This window comes from Coffea arabica, chromosome 3c, assembly GCF_036785885.1.
Source record: "Coffea arabica cultivar ET-39 chromosome 3c, Coffea Arabica ET-39 HiFi, whole genome shotgun sequence".
Taxonomy (NCBI): domain Eukaryota; kingdom Viridiplantae; phylum Streptophyta; class Magnoliopsida; order Gentianales; family Rubiaceae; genus Coffea; species Coffea arabica.
The window spans coordinates 5104692-5119099 of record NC_092314.1 but is presented as its reverse complement, the minus strand read 5'-3'; the positions used below and the strand labels follow the sequence as shown (position 1 = coordinate 5119099).

The following is a 14408-nucleotide window of genomic DNA, read 5'->3' as shown; positions in this document are numbered from 1 at the left end:
AGAGCTCAAATACAACCATATTTTATGGTGTAATCCCAGTCACATTTAGATTTTGACTGCAAATCATGACTACAGTTGAATGCAAATTCAAGGTTTTAACCAATCTTCGTTCCACAAGCCTTCGACAAAGAAACTTGCAACATTATGAAGCTAGTTGTGAATCAACTTTGCACGTTTGTTTCTCTACTTTTGGTTCTTTTACCTTTATTTCTTGTTTTGTTTTTCATGCTTCTTTGGGAAGCAGTGAAGGACTAACCCAAATGAAATCTTGAGCAGAAATCAATATTGGAGCTTAAAAGACAAAAATGGCAAGTCATCTATCTAGGATTGAATTCTTCTGTTGTTTCTCTTGAGATGGAGATCTTTTCCTCTTCATAGGATGAACAATCAATAGGCTGAAGGTACACCTTTCTGTAGATTGCCAAAGGATACAACATTGCCTGGCCGGGAAAATACAACCTACGATGACATCATTCAGACAATCGTGTGGGATTAAACTCAGAAACATGAAAAATGATAAGCAGAATAGTTTTTCATGGTTTGTACCTGGTAGTTTCCAAGTGTGCATGTTTTGAATCCAGCAGCACAGTAATCAAAATAGTATTCCCACGTCCGGATGAACTTTTCATCGAAACCCAATTCCAGGATTTCACTGAGGACAAAGGCATTAACGCGCCAATCAGTTTCCAAGTCACAAAAGCTAGAACTGTATATGGTTTACTATGAATGAAAGAACTATAAGTGGCACCAGAAGAAAGGTAGCACAATTCTCTTGGGCTACGTTTGGATCGAGGGATTTAACTAATGAAAGGTGTAAAGTTCCTAAAATCTTTCTAGGTTGGATTTGGGTTTGTAACTGGTGTGGATTACAAACTCAAATGCATCCCAAGCAATTCAAACCTATTGAGAGAATTTCAAATCTTTTGTCAAATTCCTCGATCCAAGCACAGCCTTGCTTTATTCTGTATAGAATGCCAAGACATTTATGCTGGTGCTTATTCCTTGCAGAACATCAGTTCTTATAAGTTTGGAACGATGCTTTCAGGTCAAAGGACTTCAAACTAAAACCAAAATTTGGAATTTTGTTCACTAAAACTCTGAAAGAAGAACCATATATTCTTTATTATCGCCTCAGGTGGCTGAAACTAATGGGAATGAACATAGTGCTGATTATATTTCAGATACCTTTGTTTTGACAGGAAGTTTGTCCTCCAACGCCTAAGGGTATGATAGTAATGGATTCCAAAGTTTTCCAGGTGCTCCACGCTGCATTTGAGGTACTTTTATGAGTTTCCTATATGGAGAAAGCTTCAAACACATTTCACACAGCAGTGTAACTTTACCACAGTCCGGATGCTGCAGCCATCGCTGATGTTACTCGGCTAAGTGAAGGTAGGCAACCACCTGGAAAGATGTACTCTCTTATGAAGTCTGAGCTTTGTCTGTATTCTTCATACCTCTCATCTGGTATTGATATAAACTGAGGAGCAAAGATCATGCATCCATGGAGATCAGCAAGTCTCAAGGTCACATGAAACTTTCAACTAACTGGCTATAGTGAGTGATGCAGACATCAAAGATTGTGCTAAATGGATTAAGGAGCCCTTTCAAACTTCCATTTATTTAATTCGAATGCAAGGAGGTTCAGGCAAGAAGTTTGGACGACGTTGGCTTAAATCGAGAAAGAAGATTAAGTTACTGTGGAAGTTTGAAAAGGCTCCTTAATCTGTTTAGCAGAAACTTTGATGTCCGCAATCCGCATCAGTCAGTGATCATCATCTTTCATTCACAAGTCACATTTATCAATTAGTTCTGGGCTTTTGGCCATTGAAAAATAGAGTTAAGATCATTGTTTTCAACCATGAGCAGATTAGACTCATTTTTCTTTTTCTTTGTATATTGACAGGACAGCCAAAACAAAATACTAAAATGATGATCAGGCTGGATAAGGAACTCTACAAGTACTAGACCATTATTTTTAAGAGAGTTTCAAGAAGCAAACAAGATGTAATTGTAAAAATAAGTCTCTTTGGAAGAAAAAGACACCAAAAGCAGACACGGAAAACAAGCATTATGCCAGATCGAGCATTTCATTGAAGGATTCTCACAAGCTAAAACACGTAGCCTGATCAAGGAACCCAGAAGAGTTGAAAAAGCTCGATCGACTTCATTTAATTTCTAGTCCAATTACCTGTAGGACCAGAATCCCATCTTCTGCCAATACTGAGTTGCAAGAGCTGAAATACTTCTCCATAAATTCATGACCAACAGCTTCCAACATCTCACTGCAATTTATCATCAATTCTGCTATATACTCATTGGCCTAGTGATGTATGATGTCAAAAAAAATAATAATAATAATAATAATGAAAGAACTTACCAAGATATGATTCTGTCATATTTATAGGTTTCTGGCAATTGACGATAGTCGCAAAGAAGAAATTTTATGTGATCCTAGGAAATGAAACGTAGCTAAATAAGTGAGGAAGTTTATGGAAACAGTTCAATTTAGATAGCAGTCTAAAATGATAACAAATAGATCATCTGAAATTGGCTAGAAGGATCAGAAGCATAGATACAGAGAACAGTTTTAATGCAATATGGACATAAACTTTATATTGGCTACTTATCAAATGGTAAACAGTCTTGTGCAAAATCATTTACCCAACCATGCATCCAAAGTGGTGCGTAGTATTTGTGTGGTGCACCAATAATAGGTCTTGTACAGACACCCTACCTACCATCCCCAAACATTCAATTTTTGAAGAGTAGCAGACAAACACGAAATGATCCATTATGAAATCAATGTTCATAGTTACTGTTGGTAACTGCATAATAAGATAGATGGCAACCAGATTGTGGATTGTGATTATTCGGATTAAACATGATCTTCACATTCAGACATTACAAGAACTACACTTTTTAAGTTCATCTAAATTGAGTTTTGATGTCCAATTCGGTTTTGTAAAGTTCCAGAGCCATTGATTTTGATACCTGCATCCCAACTTCCCTCACTTTCTGTTCTGCATATGTAAGTTGCTTCTCAGAAAGGGTGATTCCAGTGTATTGACATCCAGTTCTTTTGACAACTTCAATAGCTAGACTTCCCCAACCGCAGCCAATCTCCAGGACATGGTGGTCCTTACTGATTCTGGCCTAAAAGTCGATTTGCAGTAGGTAAGTATGAACAGACATGGCTTTGATTACAAACCAGCTTAGGAATTTGAGGGACTTGCAAAAATAGAATGCTTACCCTTTCAATCAATAGGGAAATTTTTCTCAATTGTGCAATTTTCAAGTCCTCATCTTCAGACTATGACAAGTACACAAAAAGGGATAGCTTTCAGATGTCAAGACAAAAAATAAGTTTCGCTGTAATTCAGCTTTGAAAAGACTGCTATACTACAGCAAGGCTTAAATTCTTACCTTAAATATTGCACATGAATACGTCATTGTTTCATCCAAAAACAGAGAAAATAGTTCATTGCTCTGGAGACATTACAAGGAAAGAAGTCTTGATTAACTTTCTGCTCAATAGCTAGGCCAATAACTTTCATCAGAAAGAAATTACAATTTGCCTACGTAAAGCCAAATACAACAAGTACTGTATTCTTATTCCAAAAAAGGAAATTGTTTCATAATTAAAGAAAGAAAAGAAAAGGATTGGAGATTGTGAGAATCTCTTAGGAAACAGTTCTAATCTGAAAAATGGAAGACAGTATCAATTTCCTCGCTAAGTCAACAGGAAGAATATCCTAGCAATGTCATATTTAAGTTGGTTCTTGCTGAACTGTTCATTGATAAATGACTCACCAGATCATAATGCCGAGAGATGTTTCGGCGAGCCTGTGTTAGAGTATTTTGTCTTGAAACATGCTGAAAGAAGTACTTTGCAGATGCTAGTCCAGCCGTCAGAAGCAGTGGTGTCCACCAGCCTCTGCCAAAAAAGTTAAATGCATGCGTACCAAAACTAAGGAAATGGCGGGACTCTGGATCTCTGGATAAACTACTCAGACTAACATCTAAACACATCTAACTGAAAATCCTTTTACCTTTGGTAGCTAGAACTTGTGACAGAAGCTTTAAGATCTCTGTTGGCAACATAAACCTGAAATGAAGAATTCAGAAAAGGGATGTTGATGAAAAAGCTTGAAAGTTGTTTGGTGTTCATTTACTTACCATGAAAAGATTAAGCAAACCTTCATTTTTATCCACGAAAGAAATGTCCCCGTTTATATAGGCATCTGCAAGGCCTAAGTCGGCTTGAGTAGCAACCTGGCAATACAACATTGACATGGAATGAAGGCAAACTCAAAGCGTATGCAACTGGAGACTATGTTCAAATGCTGTAAACATCAACCAAAGAAATACTGTGCCTTCCAATAAAACTGTGGGCTGTGAACTTTAATAGAAACTTTCAGGAAGCTTTTCTTTGTTGTTCCTTCAAAGGTAAACATTGTGCCACCTTCTTCCAGTAACCTGTTAAAACAGAAAACACAGATAATGCATGTAACTTTGGAGCTTTAGGCCTATAGATTGGACTCTTAAAAACAACTTTTAAACATCAAAAAACTAAGAAAAAACATGCTTATTTAATCACATCGGGAGCTAATATTCAATAACAAGCAAATTTGGCATAAGTGAGCAGGTCTATTGAAGAACCAATGATAAATCCGGTTAAAGTTTAGGAATTAATTAATGACAAAACAGTCACAGAATTTGGATTTGAGAGAAAAAGAATGTAAATGGTAACATAGACAAACCACTGCAGTATTAGAATGTAAACGATAGACAGATATAAGTTCGATAAACAGGGATACAAATTCGATAGACAGTTAAGTTCAATAAATAGGTATAGTATGCCTTTGTTCTAAGTCTTCTTTGTGAAAATATATAACATGCAAATGAGAATTAGTTTACTCTCAGAATTGACTCACATTAATGAGCCAGTAGCAATAAAACCATTGAGGAATTTAGTAACGAGAAGGCGTGCCCCAGTCTCTGTCCAGGAAGGTACCATGTGTTTGGGGTTACTCAGGATAGTACAACTTTTTCTGAGCAGGCTCTGAGCAGCAACTGTACCAGCCTGAAAAGAAGATAAGATGCTTAATTGCAACCAATAACTTGCCTATATGGTTAATAAGCACTTCTGGAACCAAGCCAAATATTAGAAAATATACTTCACTAGAAACATTTCTTTCCAGCTTCTTAATCTTGGGTTTCATTCTTTCGATCAATCTACAAGATTTGCTACACTCAATTACTCTAATTATGTCAATATGATGTCAAAATGGAGAGTACCTTAAGTCCATCTTCATGGAAACCATAACCTGAAAAAAGTATAGTGTCAGATGCAAAAGTGAACTCTCACATAAAAATTCAACATTGGGTGCACTGGTTTTATAATGAATGTTTTTGTGCATTAGAAGGTGACATGTAAGATCTTCAAAGTGAAGTGGTCACCTTGATATGCTCCACAGAACCATATTCCTCTCTTCCCCTGGATGTCATTAAGTCGAGTAGAAGCTTTTGAGGCAGCAACTGATGGAACTGGATGCCCAGTTGACCACCTGAGTAATGTATTCTCAGGTGTATGAGGCGGATTGAGAGTTACCAGGTAAGGCAGTCCAGTTTCTCCTAGATTCTGTACGCTAAATATTGTTATTCATGCTGAAGATATTAATGACAGAAGAAGCACATTGCATAAATTCCATTAATGCAGCAACATGAAAATGAAGTTGCTGGAAGCTGGAAATAAGAAATTGAGCTTATTTGATATCTTGAGCGTGCACATTGATTTCTAAGGTTACTGATACATCTTTTGGAAGTTCCCAGTATTTCTTTGAGGGCTATTACTTATTATTTAAGTTAAAAGCTCATACATAGCACTGTGATCAAGCCAATTGCACAGAATTCTCAAATGCTTTTTGTGCAATTGTTCGTTATGATGGATTCTGAGAGCAATACAACTAATGATCAAATATATTGGGAACACATCTCACCAACCTGGAGGATGTTGAGCCAATATGTTACACATACTTTATTATCCACAGTTCCAAGAAAATTCCATGCGCTCCATGCTGCTGGATTTTGGGGCATGAAGTTTTTGTCACGATGAAGGAAAATATCACTGCCATAAAGCGGTAAACAATGAATGTGCATTTTGAACTGGTTCCATGACCCAGCATATTTATTAAAATTGAAACCAGACCTTCTACAATAAGAAACAGAAGAGAAGTATTGGAGAAAAGAAAATCTCCAAACGAAATACAACCTCCCAAAACATGTTGACGTAAGAAAAGGAGAAGAGAAAAATTCACCGCAAACTTTGCATTTCTGATAAAATTTAGAATGGAGACGAATAGAGGAGACAAGCAACAATTTGTATCAAGGTTAAGAAATCAGCAAACTAAGAGCCAACATTAAAAAGTAAGATACCTGTAGGCATATTGGAAAGCACCAAGTATTCTTGATTCATCATATGTTGCCTGCTCTCCCAAAATCTTAAGAGCATCTGGAGCATGCGCAGCCACTATGCACGAGTTATATACTTCAATGGAACCATTTTCACATGTAACAACACAACCTGTACAAGTTTCTTCTTCATTATGAATGGGAGTATCAACATAATCAATAGCACACAACCTAACAATTGAGCAAATTATATCTCTACAGTCAAGACTGCTATATTTTGGTTTCTGAGTTTGGAAATTGTGTTATGTACTGTCTTTTGGCATGAAACTAAGAATGACATCCAAAATTCTCAACTAAGGAAAAAGATATAGACAATAAAACACTCGTAGAAAGTACTCAAAACAGAGAGATTTTAGAAGACACTAGGAAGAATCCTGCTTGGTTTACAACCACCAGCTAGTATATAAAGATTGCGTCTTCACTATTTTCTCATGTAGAAGGCAACCATTTGTTTCTCTGAAGCAATTGTTGTGTTGTACTTTAAACCGTCCTAGGATGACATATCAATATTCTGGTTCCAGTTCCAGCTTTAATTGGTCTGGTTTTTACTTGAACAAAAGAACACCATCCAATTTGAAATCTACAATGTTTGAGCATAATGTACGAGTTGATACCCTCATCCTTAGTTGAAACAGCGCGTACTTCACAACCATTTCTTATTTGACAGCCTCTTCTTTCCAGATCATCTTTAACCTGGTTTGTGCAAAACAATAACAGAATATACAGTCCTCTTATGCATTCAATCAGGGGAATTTTCAGTGGTATACAACAAAAGGAATTTAAATTAATTACCTTGGAGATGTAAGTCTGGGAACGCCATCTTACTGTGAGCCACTGAGGGCGACCAAAGAGCTAAATGGCAAAGGGAAACAGCAGCCACATCACATATTATTTCAAAAAGTGCAGTTCATCTCAAATTCTCAATGGTGCCTGCAAGGCACATTACCTGAAGAAGGTGGTGGTTACGACAAAAGGAAAGAATAGAATACGCAGAAAAGTTCAATACTCCTTCTGAAGAGCATGACCAGATAGAAGCACATATTGGAACCTGTCAAAAAGCAGAGATATATGCTTATGGTATTATTGTGAAAGCAAGCTCATTTAATACATTGGTCAAAAGAAAATCAATGCCATAAACTAAAGCATCTGTAGGAGCCTCACAAGATAGGCCTTCTGAAATAACTCTGAGTATCCACGTGATCTGATGAAATGCCCAAGTGTTTCATTCCGATCTAAGTCCGGATTTTTCTCTAGCTCTTCTACATAACTGCATTACGTATAGAACTTTTTGTTAGTTCATCCTTCATTAGATGCATATTTAACTGGAGAAGTCGATCGCATATGCAAATCCTCTAGTTGCTCCCAGGGAATTCAGGTAAGAATTGACTGATTAGCACCAAAAACTATTTTTTCCTAATATTGACACCATGTAGAATTCTGCAGTCGCTTCATTTCGTTTGGCTTCTGAGATGCAATGGAAAAACATTTCTTTAAGGAATTCTTACTTCAATGAAAACACTAAAAAGGACGAGGAAACCTACCTTATGACATCAGCCTTAAACTTGACAATTTCTCGGATCATTTGCCAAAATTTTGGATTAAGTACATTCTTCTTCTGTGCAAACAAACTTGACAATCCATTTCTGCTCCCCCATTCACAGCCTTTGCCCTTGTCTAGGCTCACTGAGAATGACATATCAGAAAGCTCCATATCTACTCCAAGATTCTCAAAGAGTTCCATCATATTTGGATAAGTCACCTGGCCAATTACCCAACACACCATTAGCTAAACAGTCCCAAATTTCCTCGAGTAAAAATTAGCATAGCATGCAGTCATTTCTTTCCACTTTTGTTGCTGCTCTTGTTAAAAACTAAAGATTTTTCAGAATATTCAGCAGTCTTGCTATAAGTATCATCTTTTACTTAATTCCACCTTTGCTTTTCTACTTAGATCGTAACCGAAAAAACAAATCAATTTGCGCTTAAAACAGTTTCATCAACTATTTCCTACATAATGTTTGTGTCATGCATTGCTAATGTCTCGTACTAACTACATTTTGATCCATGCAAACAGCCCTGAAAATTTACGACAAAGAACAAGGCATTTGAATTAGGAGACCTGCATCCTTGTGGCTTGAGCAGCTGCTTGTTCAATATGATTAAGGGTTCCCTATTTTTTCTGGAATTTCTTCATGCCCTTTTTTAACTACCAAAATTTATAACCAGATTCAGGTTTAGAATGCATTCAAATTTTGTATGCTTCATATTCCAATAACCAATAAATAATGGCAATTTCGCAAGGTAGTAATGCTCCATATATTCTTTTTTTTTTTTTTCTTTTTCTGTGTGTAATGCATAAAAGTGTTCTTAGAATTCTACTTGGCAGATTTTATCATTTTAGTACCATTTCTTTTCTGTAAAAGCCTTCATGAAGAAGAGATATTTGCTAATGGTCCCTGCCCCCACCCCCCAACCCACCCACACCACAACCCTCCAAAAAATCCCATGTCCCAAAATCTTATCAACAGCAAGGTGTACTACAAAATACCATCACTGACACTTTAGGCGTTAGGATTTTGGAAGATAACAACAGAGATGGTCCCTTATCAAAAACCATTTATTAACAAATATCTAAGGTTAAACTTAAAAAATGCGGGTTAATTCAATTTTACATCTTTAAAACTCTACTACAGTTCATATTTTGGTCGCTGAACTAAAGTTTGGTATATGTTACTGTCCAAAATCTAAACTTGTCCCACTTTAATCCAATTGTTAATGGAATATACAAAACTAACAGAATATTTTAGTTTTAGCAATGAAGTAATCAAGATTAGCAAAGGTATTCAGTTGGTTTTTGTGCATTTTGTTAACCATTGTCGAGTTTAAAATTTATGGAGCAAAAGTGTTCTAAACTTAAAATTTACCGACCAAAGTGAGAATCGAACAGTTCAAGAGTGCAAAGTAGGATTAGGGTGAGAAATATCTAACAACGTTTAGCCATATCCAAACACAACGATAGGCCTTAGTTCATTGAAGCATAGAGACAAAACGTGCATTGATGTAATATTAGGACCAATCTTGGCTTAATTGAGATGAAAGTAGCTTCTGTAATTGACTTCTATGGTCACATTTTCACTTCTAAAATTCCTTGAAAAGGAAGGAAAAAAAAGAAAAGAAAAGAAAATCCTTTCTTGATTACGACGGCAGTCAGTCGCTAAAGAGAAGATTAAGAAAATATTCAGCTGCTAGACCATAATTTTGGCAAATACTTTTAGAATAATATAAGTATCTAAATTTAAAACCATAGAACAGAGCCATGACAATCTAAAAATACGTAAAGATGCATGCATCATTTTTACGTTTTTTCAAGAACAAATTTTTGCCACATTTTTGTTTCTTCTAGCATTTGCTTTTTTTCCTCTAATAAATAGAACTTTCATTGGTTTGAACTTCTTAATGTTAGTTTGCTTAATAAGTGAAATTTTACTGGGAAAGAGTCAAAATGTAAGTATGAGCATTTAATTAATCAATTAAATTTACATTATGTGTATTGACAACAGGCACATTTTTTTTTTTTAAAACAGAACCCTATCAATTGTTAGATAGCTACTCGCATAAAAGGAGAATAAAAAGAACTGTCCATCTCCCTTTTTTTTTTTTTTTTTTTTTAAGTTCTTGAGTCATCACATTTTCTCTAACATATTATACTTTTGTTTAAAGATGTTTGTTTCTATCTTCATATGTGATCAACAAAATGCTAGGATAGATGCTAAGACAAGAACATAAGTTGATACCACCAAAATATAATTATCATATCTCGAAAAAATTAAAATTTCATGAAAAAGACCACCAACTAATCATATGCATCTATATGCGTTGGAAAAGAATCATGCCATGCTGATAAGTATATGATGTGAGTTAAGTACCATTTTCGGCTTCTATAAAATGAATATTATGGTATTAATATCTATACTGTATATAATAGAAGAGCGTTAAGTTTTATTTATAATTACTCCCATCTCACCATCCACCCCAACCCTCCTCGGAGATATTGAGTCTGGTGTAAACTTTTTTTTATTATCATTTTTTAGATTTTCAATTTTACTCTCACAATCACTTGATTATACCTTTGTTATCTGATTACATGTTACCTATATTGCCAACCAATATAACCATAACTAACTTTTACTCTTAACCACCCACAATTTGTAACCACCAAGTTCATTAAAATTTTATTAAATTTTTTTTTGAAAGATCAAAGTTCTTTTTTTTAATTTAATCATAACCACCCACAAATATTATAACCACCAAGTTCATAAAATTTTATTCAAACAAACTTTTGAAAGATGAAAATTTTTTTTATTTATAAAAATTTTATATTGACTTCTTTCATGCAAAAAGTGATTTTTCTTAAATTGCATGCGCACACACATCGAGTCTGCCCTTATTACTAGTCCTGATAATGCTTTATTCATTAGAACAGAGTTGACTCATATGTTATGATGTTAGAGGAGGAGGAGGAGATCTGCAACCGTTGCAACAGTTTCTAAAGGTTCATGGCTAAGATTTGGCAAAAAAAAATATAAAGTCCAAATTGTATGTTGTACATCGTTTTTCATATCATGCGTGAGACTCACAAAATTTTATTTTATAGTTACACGTTATTGAAAGTAAATTATATTTTGTATATACAAAGTTACATCTTATACATTTTGCACAAAATCAGCCCGAACCATTTTCCTGACAACCGTTCACCCCTGTCCTGTTAGTTAGTGAATGTGGCCAAGCTCTGCTGAGGTCGTGGCACAATCAGAATCAGGAATTATTGCCTATAACTACATCCATCCCTTTCTATCCATATTCATGTCAAGAAAAAATTTTCACTTTGGTTCTTGTAATTTTACAACACCTAACTCAAGCAGTTTTCCCTTATTTTACTTTGACAAGTCCTCGAATTTTAACTGAGAAAAGGATCTCTAACCGGGATGCATCATCCGAAATTGGAAGTTGAGTTCTAAAATGAGGAGTATTCGCTCTGCACTAGTCGAATAACAAGAAATATTGCTAGGCTAAATAATTATGGTTTGTTATGAAGCTGAAAGAGTAATTATTTTTCTCAAGTACTATTGGAATTGTAAACAATGCTTTTGGTATTTTTTTCTTGTTCTGAAATTCTTGAAAAGTTGAAAACTTAGATGTGAAGAGAATGGAGCATTAAGAATGATTCCTGGACTATTTATGGGGAAAAGATGCACCCAAAGTTCATAAGAATCAACAAAATGCAATGACAAAAGGAACATAAAATTGCTTTGTCTTACACGATTGAAGACCATGAAGCCAAGGTCAAGATCAATGCCATCCATAGTAACAGTCTTAGCATGGCCGCCTAAGTAATCCTCTTTCTCGTATATTACCACATCGACACCTTCCTTGGCCAAAACATGAGCTGCAACCAGCCCACTAATCCCAGCACCCACCACTGCCACTCTCAGCTTAGACATGCTTATAAATATTTGATACCACCAAATTCACTCCCAAAATCAACTGCATTGACAAAAAATTCACCACTTGAGAAAGCCTCATGATACAATCCAACCTTTGCTTATATGCACTTTTGTAAAAGATGACTATGAAATTTAACTTCCAGCCACGACTTCGACTGGTTAATCTGCTAATTATATGATATGCAAGTGGTAAATTGGAATCTACACAAACAAATAAATGTGTAGGATAATAAAAGAGAAATGAAAATTTAGGAATCCTTGAAGGGTTGGAAGACTTTGTTCTCTTGATAGCATTGGACAAGAACAGCATTCAACATTTTCTTGAACAATTTTAACTTTAAGGATTTGCATGCACGTCTTTTGCTATGGAAATGGGAGAGAAGAGGGAGTTTTCGTGTTGAAGTTACCTTGTATTCCAGATAGCGTGGAGTGAGGAGAGGGCAGAGAGGAGAAAGCGAAGAGAAGAGAGGACTTCTGGTGTTGCCGTTGAAGGCTGCAAGACTCAACAGTGCTCAAAAGAAGCGGCTACTCTTATTTGTTTCTATTCTTTAGTCTGACTGGTGGAAAGATACAATGAATATTTTGTCAGAATCCAAAGGTTGGAAAATTGGTATTGGAAGAACAAACGGAAGTATTTATTGATGGAAAGGGAAGGGAAGGGAAGGAGAGATTGTAGATAACCCATTTGAATTTCAGGTTGTTATAGAGATTGTAGATAAGCCCATGTGGATTTTTGGCACCGGTATACCGTTCCAGTTCCCAGAATCAGCTGATGCTGCTGACTTCGGTGCATAATAATATGGTTGAACTTATTACATTATTTGATGCATAATTATAGGGATTTGCTAACGGTATTTATAGTGCATTTATTAACACATCTTTCTAACGGTGCCGACAGCGTACTCATTGATAAATCTAATATTCATCTAATCTAATATGTATGTACATATTAAACAATCACTACCGTCTCTTGTATTTATATGTTTTTTTATTTAATTGTATATATCTTTTCTTGTATTTATTTCCTCTCCCTAATTAATTTTACATTTTAAAAAATATTGCATCTGAAATATATCTAACGAGTGCTCATAGGATAGACAAATCCATAATTATATAACGTACATAACTAAAATACTTCATATTCGCTTCATATAATAATATAATATGGTTGTACATGGAAGAATTCAAACATATGCGCAATCGAATTGAACTGCCAAAAGCAAAAGAGCATCAGTGCCAAACCCTTATGCTTGAATGCATAGCTAGCTATCTTGAAAATGGTAATAAGTCATACATTATTAAATTTGAAAATGCAATAACGAATTCCTCTCACCATGCTTTGAATTGTTATTCTCTTGTTGCTAGAAATTTTGGAGAATACGGGAATCCAATGAGGCTAAAGATAGGTTTCGTGTTAAGATAGTAATCAAATATTGCCTCCCCGCATTTAGCACTGGCAGAACAAGAAAAAATAATTATAACCAAACCTTCAGACGCTTAGTGATGAATAATTACGGTATATATTTACATTGAGGGTAAATGATAGTATCATTTTTGGTTTTTCCCAAAGTGTAACCTTCAGAATTTTGGGTTGGCGTTGTATTACTACCGTTGTGTGTATGTGTGTGTGTGTGTCTCTCTCTCTCTATTGACCAAAACATTCTACACATAAAAGGGAATAGCAATTCAAGTCAGGGTAGCACCGTAGCAGGAAGCAAATATTGGATCAAAATAAAACACTGGATCTCTTCCTTATATGCAAGCTTCTTTGATTGATCACTCCGCTGGTTCTATTTTGGTGGCCTGGCAAAGTTGTACAGCAATCTGCAGAAGTGTATATACAGCAGACATGATTCCAGAACGGTGATTGATCACCAAGAGCACTAATGGGTAAATAATCCAACACGTTGCACTATGGTGGCTGCAACAAAATGTGCGGTTGTGAGCTCAACCACATCATTCAAGAATGACAATATGTTATACAAACATTGTCCTTCATATTATATTTTCAACGGCAAGGTCCAAAATGATTTGTCCTCAAACCTACTCTTTTAGCATGTTCTGTCCAGTTTTTGGGGTATTTCAGAAGTTCCCTGGAGGTTTTTGGCATTTCTCTTGAGGATTTTGACTTGCATTTGTCTCCCCTATTTTAAGTTTTAATGCGAAAATGTCATATCATATACATAAAGAAAAAAACTCGTATGAACTGCTTTCAAGTTGATTTTCTTACTCAAATTTGAGGGTTCTACTTTATCTCTAAGGACAAGGTGCAAAGCTGAAATCACCCAGGATAATCTAAATCCCATTTTCACGTGTGCTGTTAAATCTTGCTAGAAATGAAAATGCTAGGTGCGCTCTACGAACTATAAAGCCAATTAATTGCCTAAATTTCTTGTATTCCATGTAATTCGTACACTAAACCATACTTTC

At 35.5% G+C, this 14408-nt stretch overlaps 1 protein-coding gene across 5 annotated transcripts; it reads right to left on the bottom strand.

Moving 5' to 3' along the window:
* Positions 1-20: 20 nt before the first annotated feature.
* Positions 21-12833, bottom strand: LOC113734321 (uncharacterized). Of its 5 annotated transcripts, XM_072082015.1 has the most exons (26): positions 12660-12833; positions 12386-12535; positions 11793-12018; positions 8016-8233; positions 7636-7741; positions 7421-7522; positions 7267-7326; positions 7089-7167; positions 6439-6586; positions 6007-6130; positions 5464-5644; positions 5302-5330; positions 4938-5086; positions 4377-4479; positions 4180-4275; positions 4053-4108; positions 3814-3937; positions 3427-3489; positions 3254-3313; positions 2995-3156; positions 2381-2454; positions 2192-2285; positions 1344-1480; positions 1186-1266; positions 547-652; positions 21-459 (listed from the first exon to the last, which is right to left on the bottom strand). In XM_072082015.1, the coding sequence occupies exons 3-26, from the start codon at positions 11973-11975 to the stop codon at positions 388-390; spliced, it is 2607 nt and encodes an 868-aa protein (XP_071938116.1). In that variant the 5' UTR covers positions 11976-12018; positions 12386-12535; positions 12660-12833; the 3' UTR covers positions 21-387. The 5 variants fall into 5 exon arrangements, with proteins under 5 accessions (XP_071938116.1, XP_071938117.1, XP_071938118.1 ...); XM_072082016.1 differs by lacking the exons at positions 12386-12535; positions 12660-12833 and having other exon boundaries at positions 11795-11917; XM_072082017.1 differs by lacking the exons at positions 11793-12018; positions 12386-12535; positions 12660-12833 and adding an exon at positions 8594-8614.
* Between the last annotated feature and the right edge of the window lie 1575 nt (positions 12834-14408).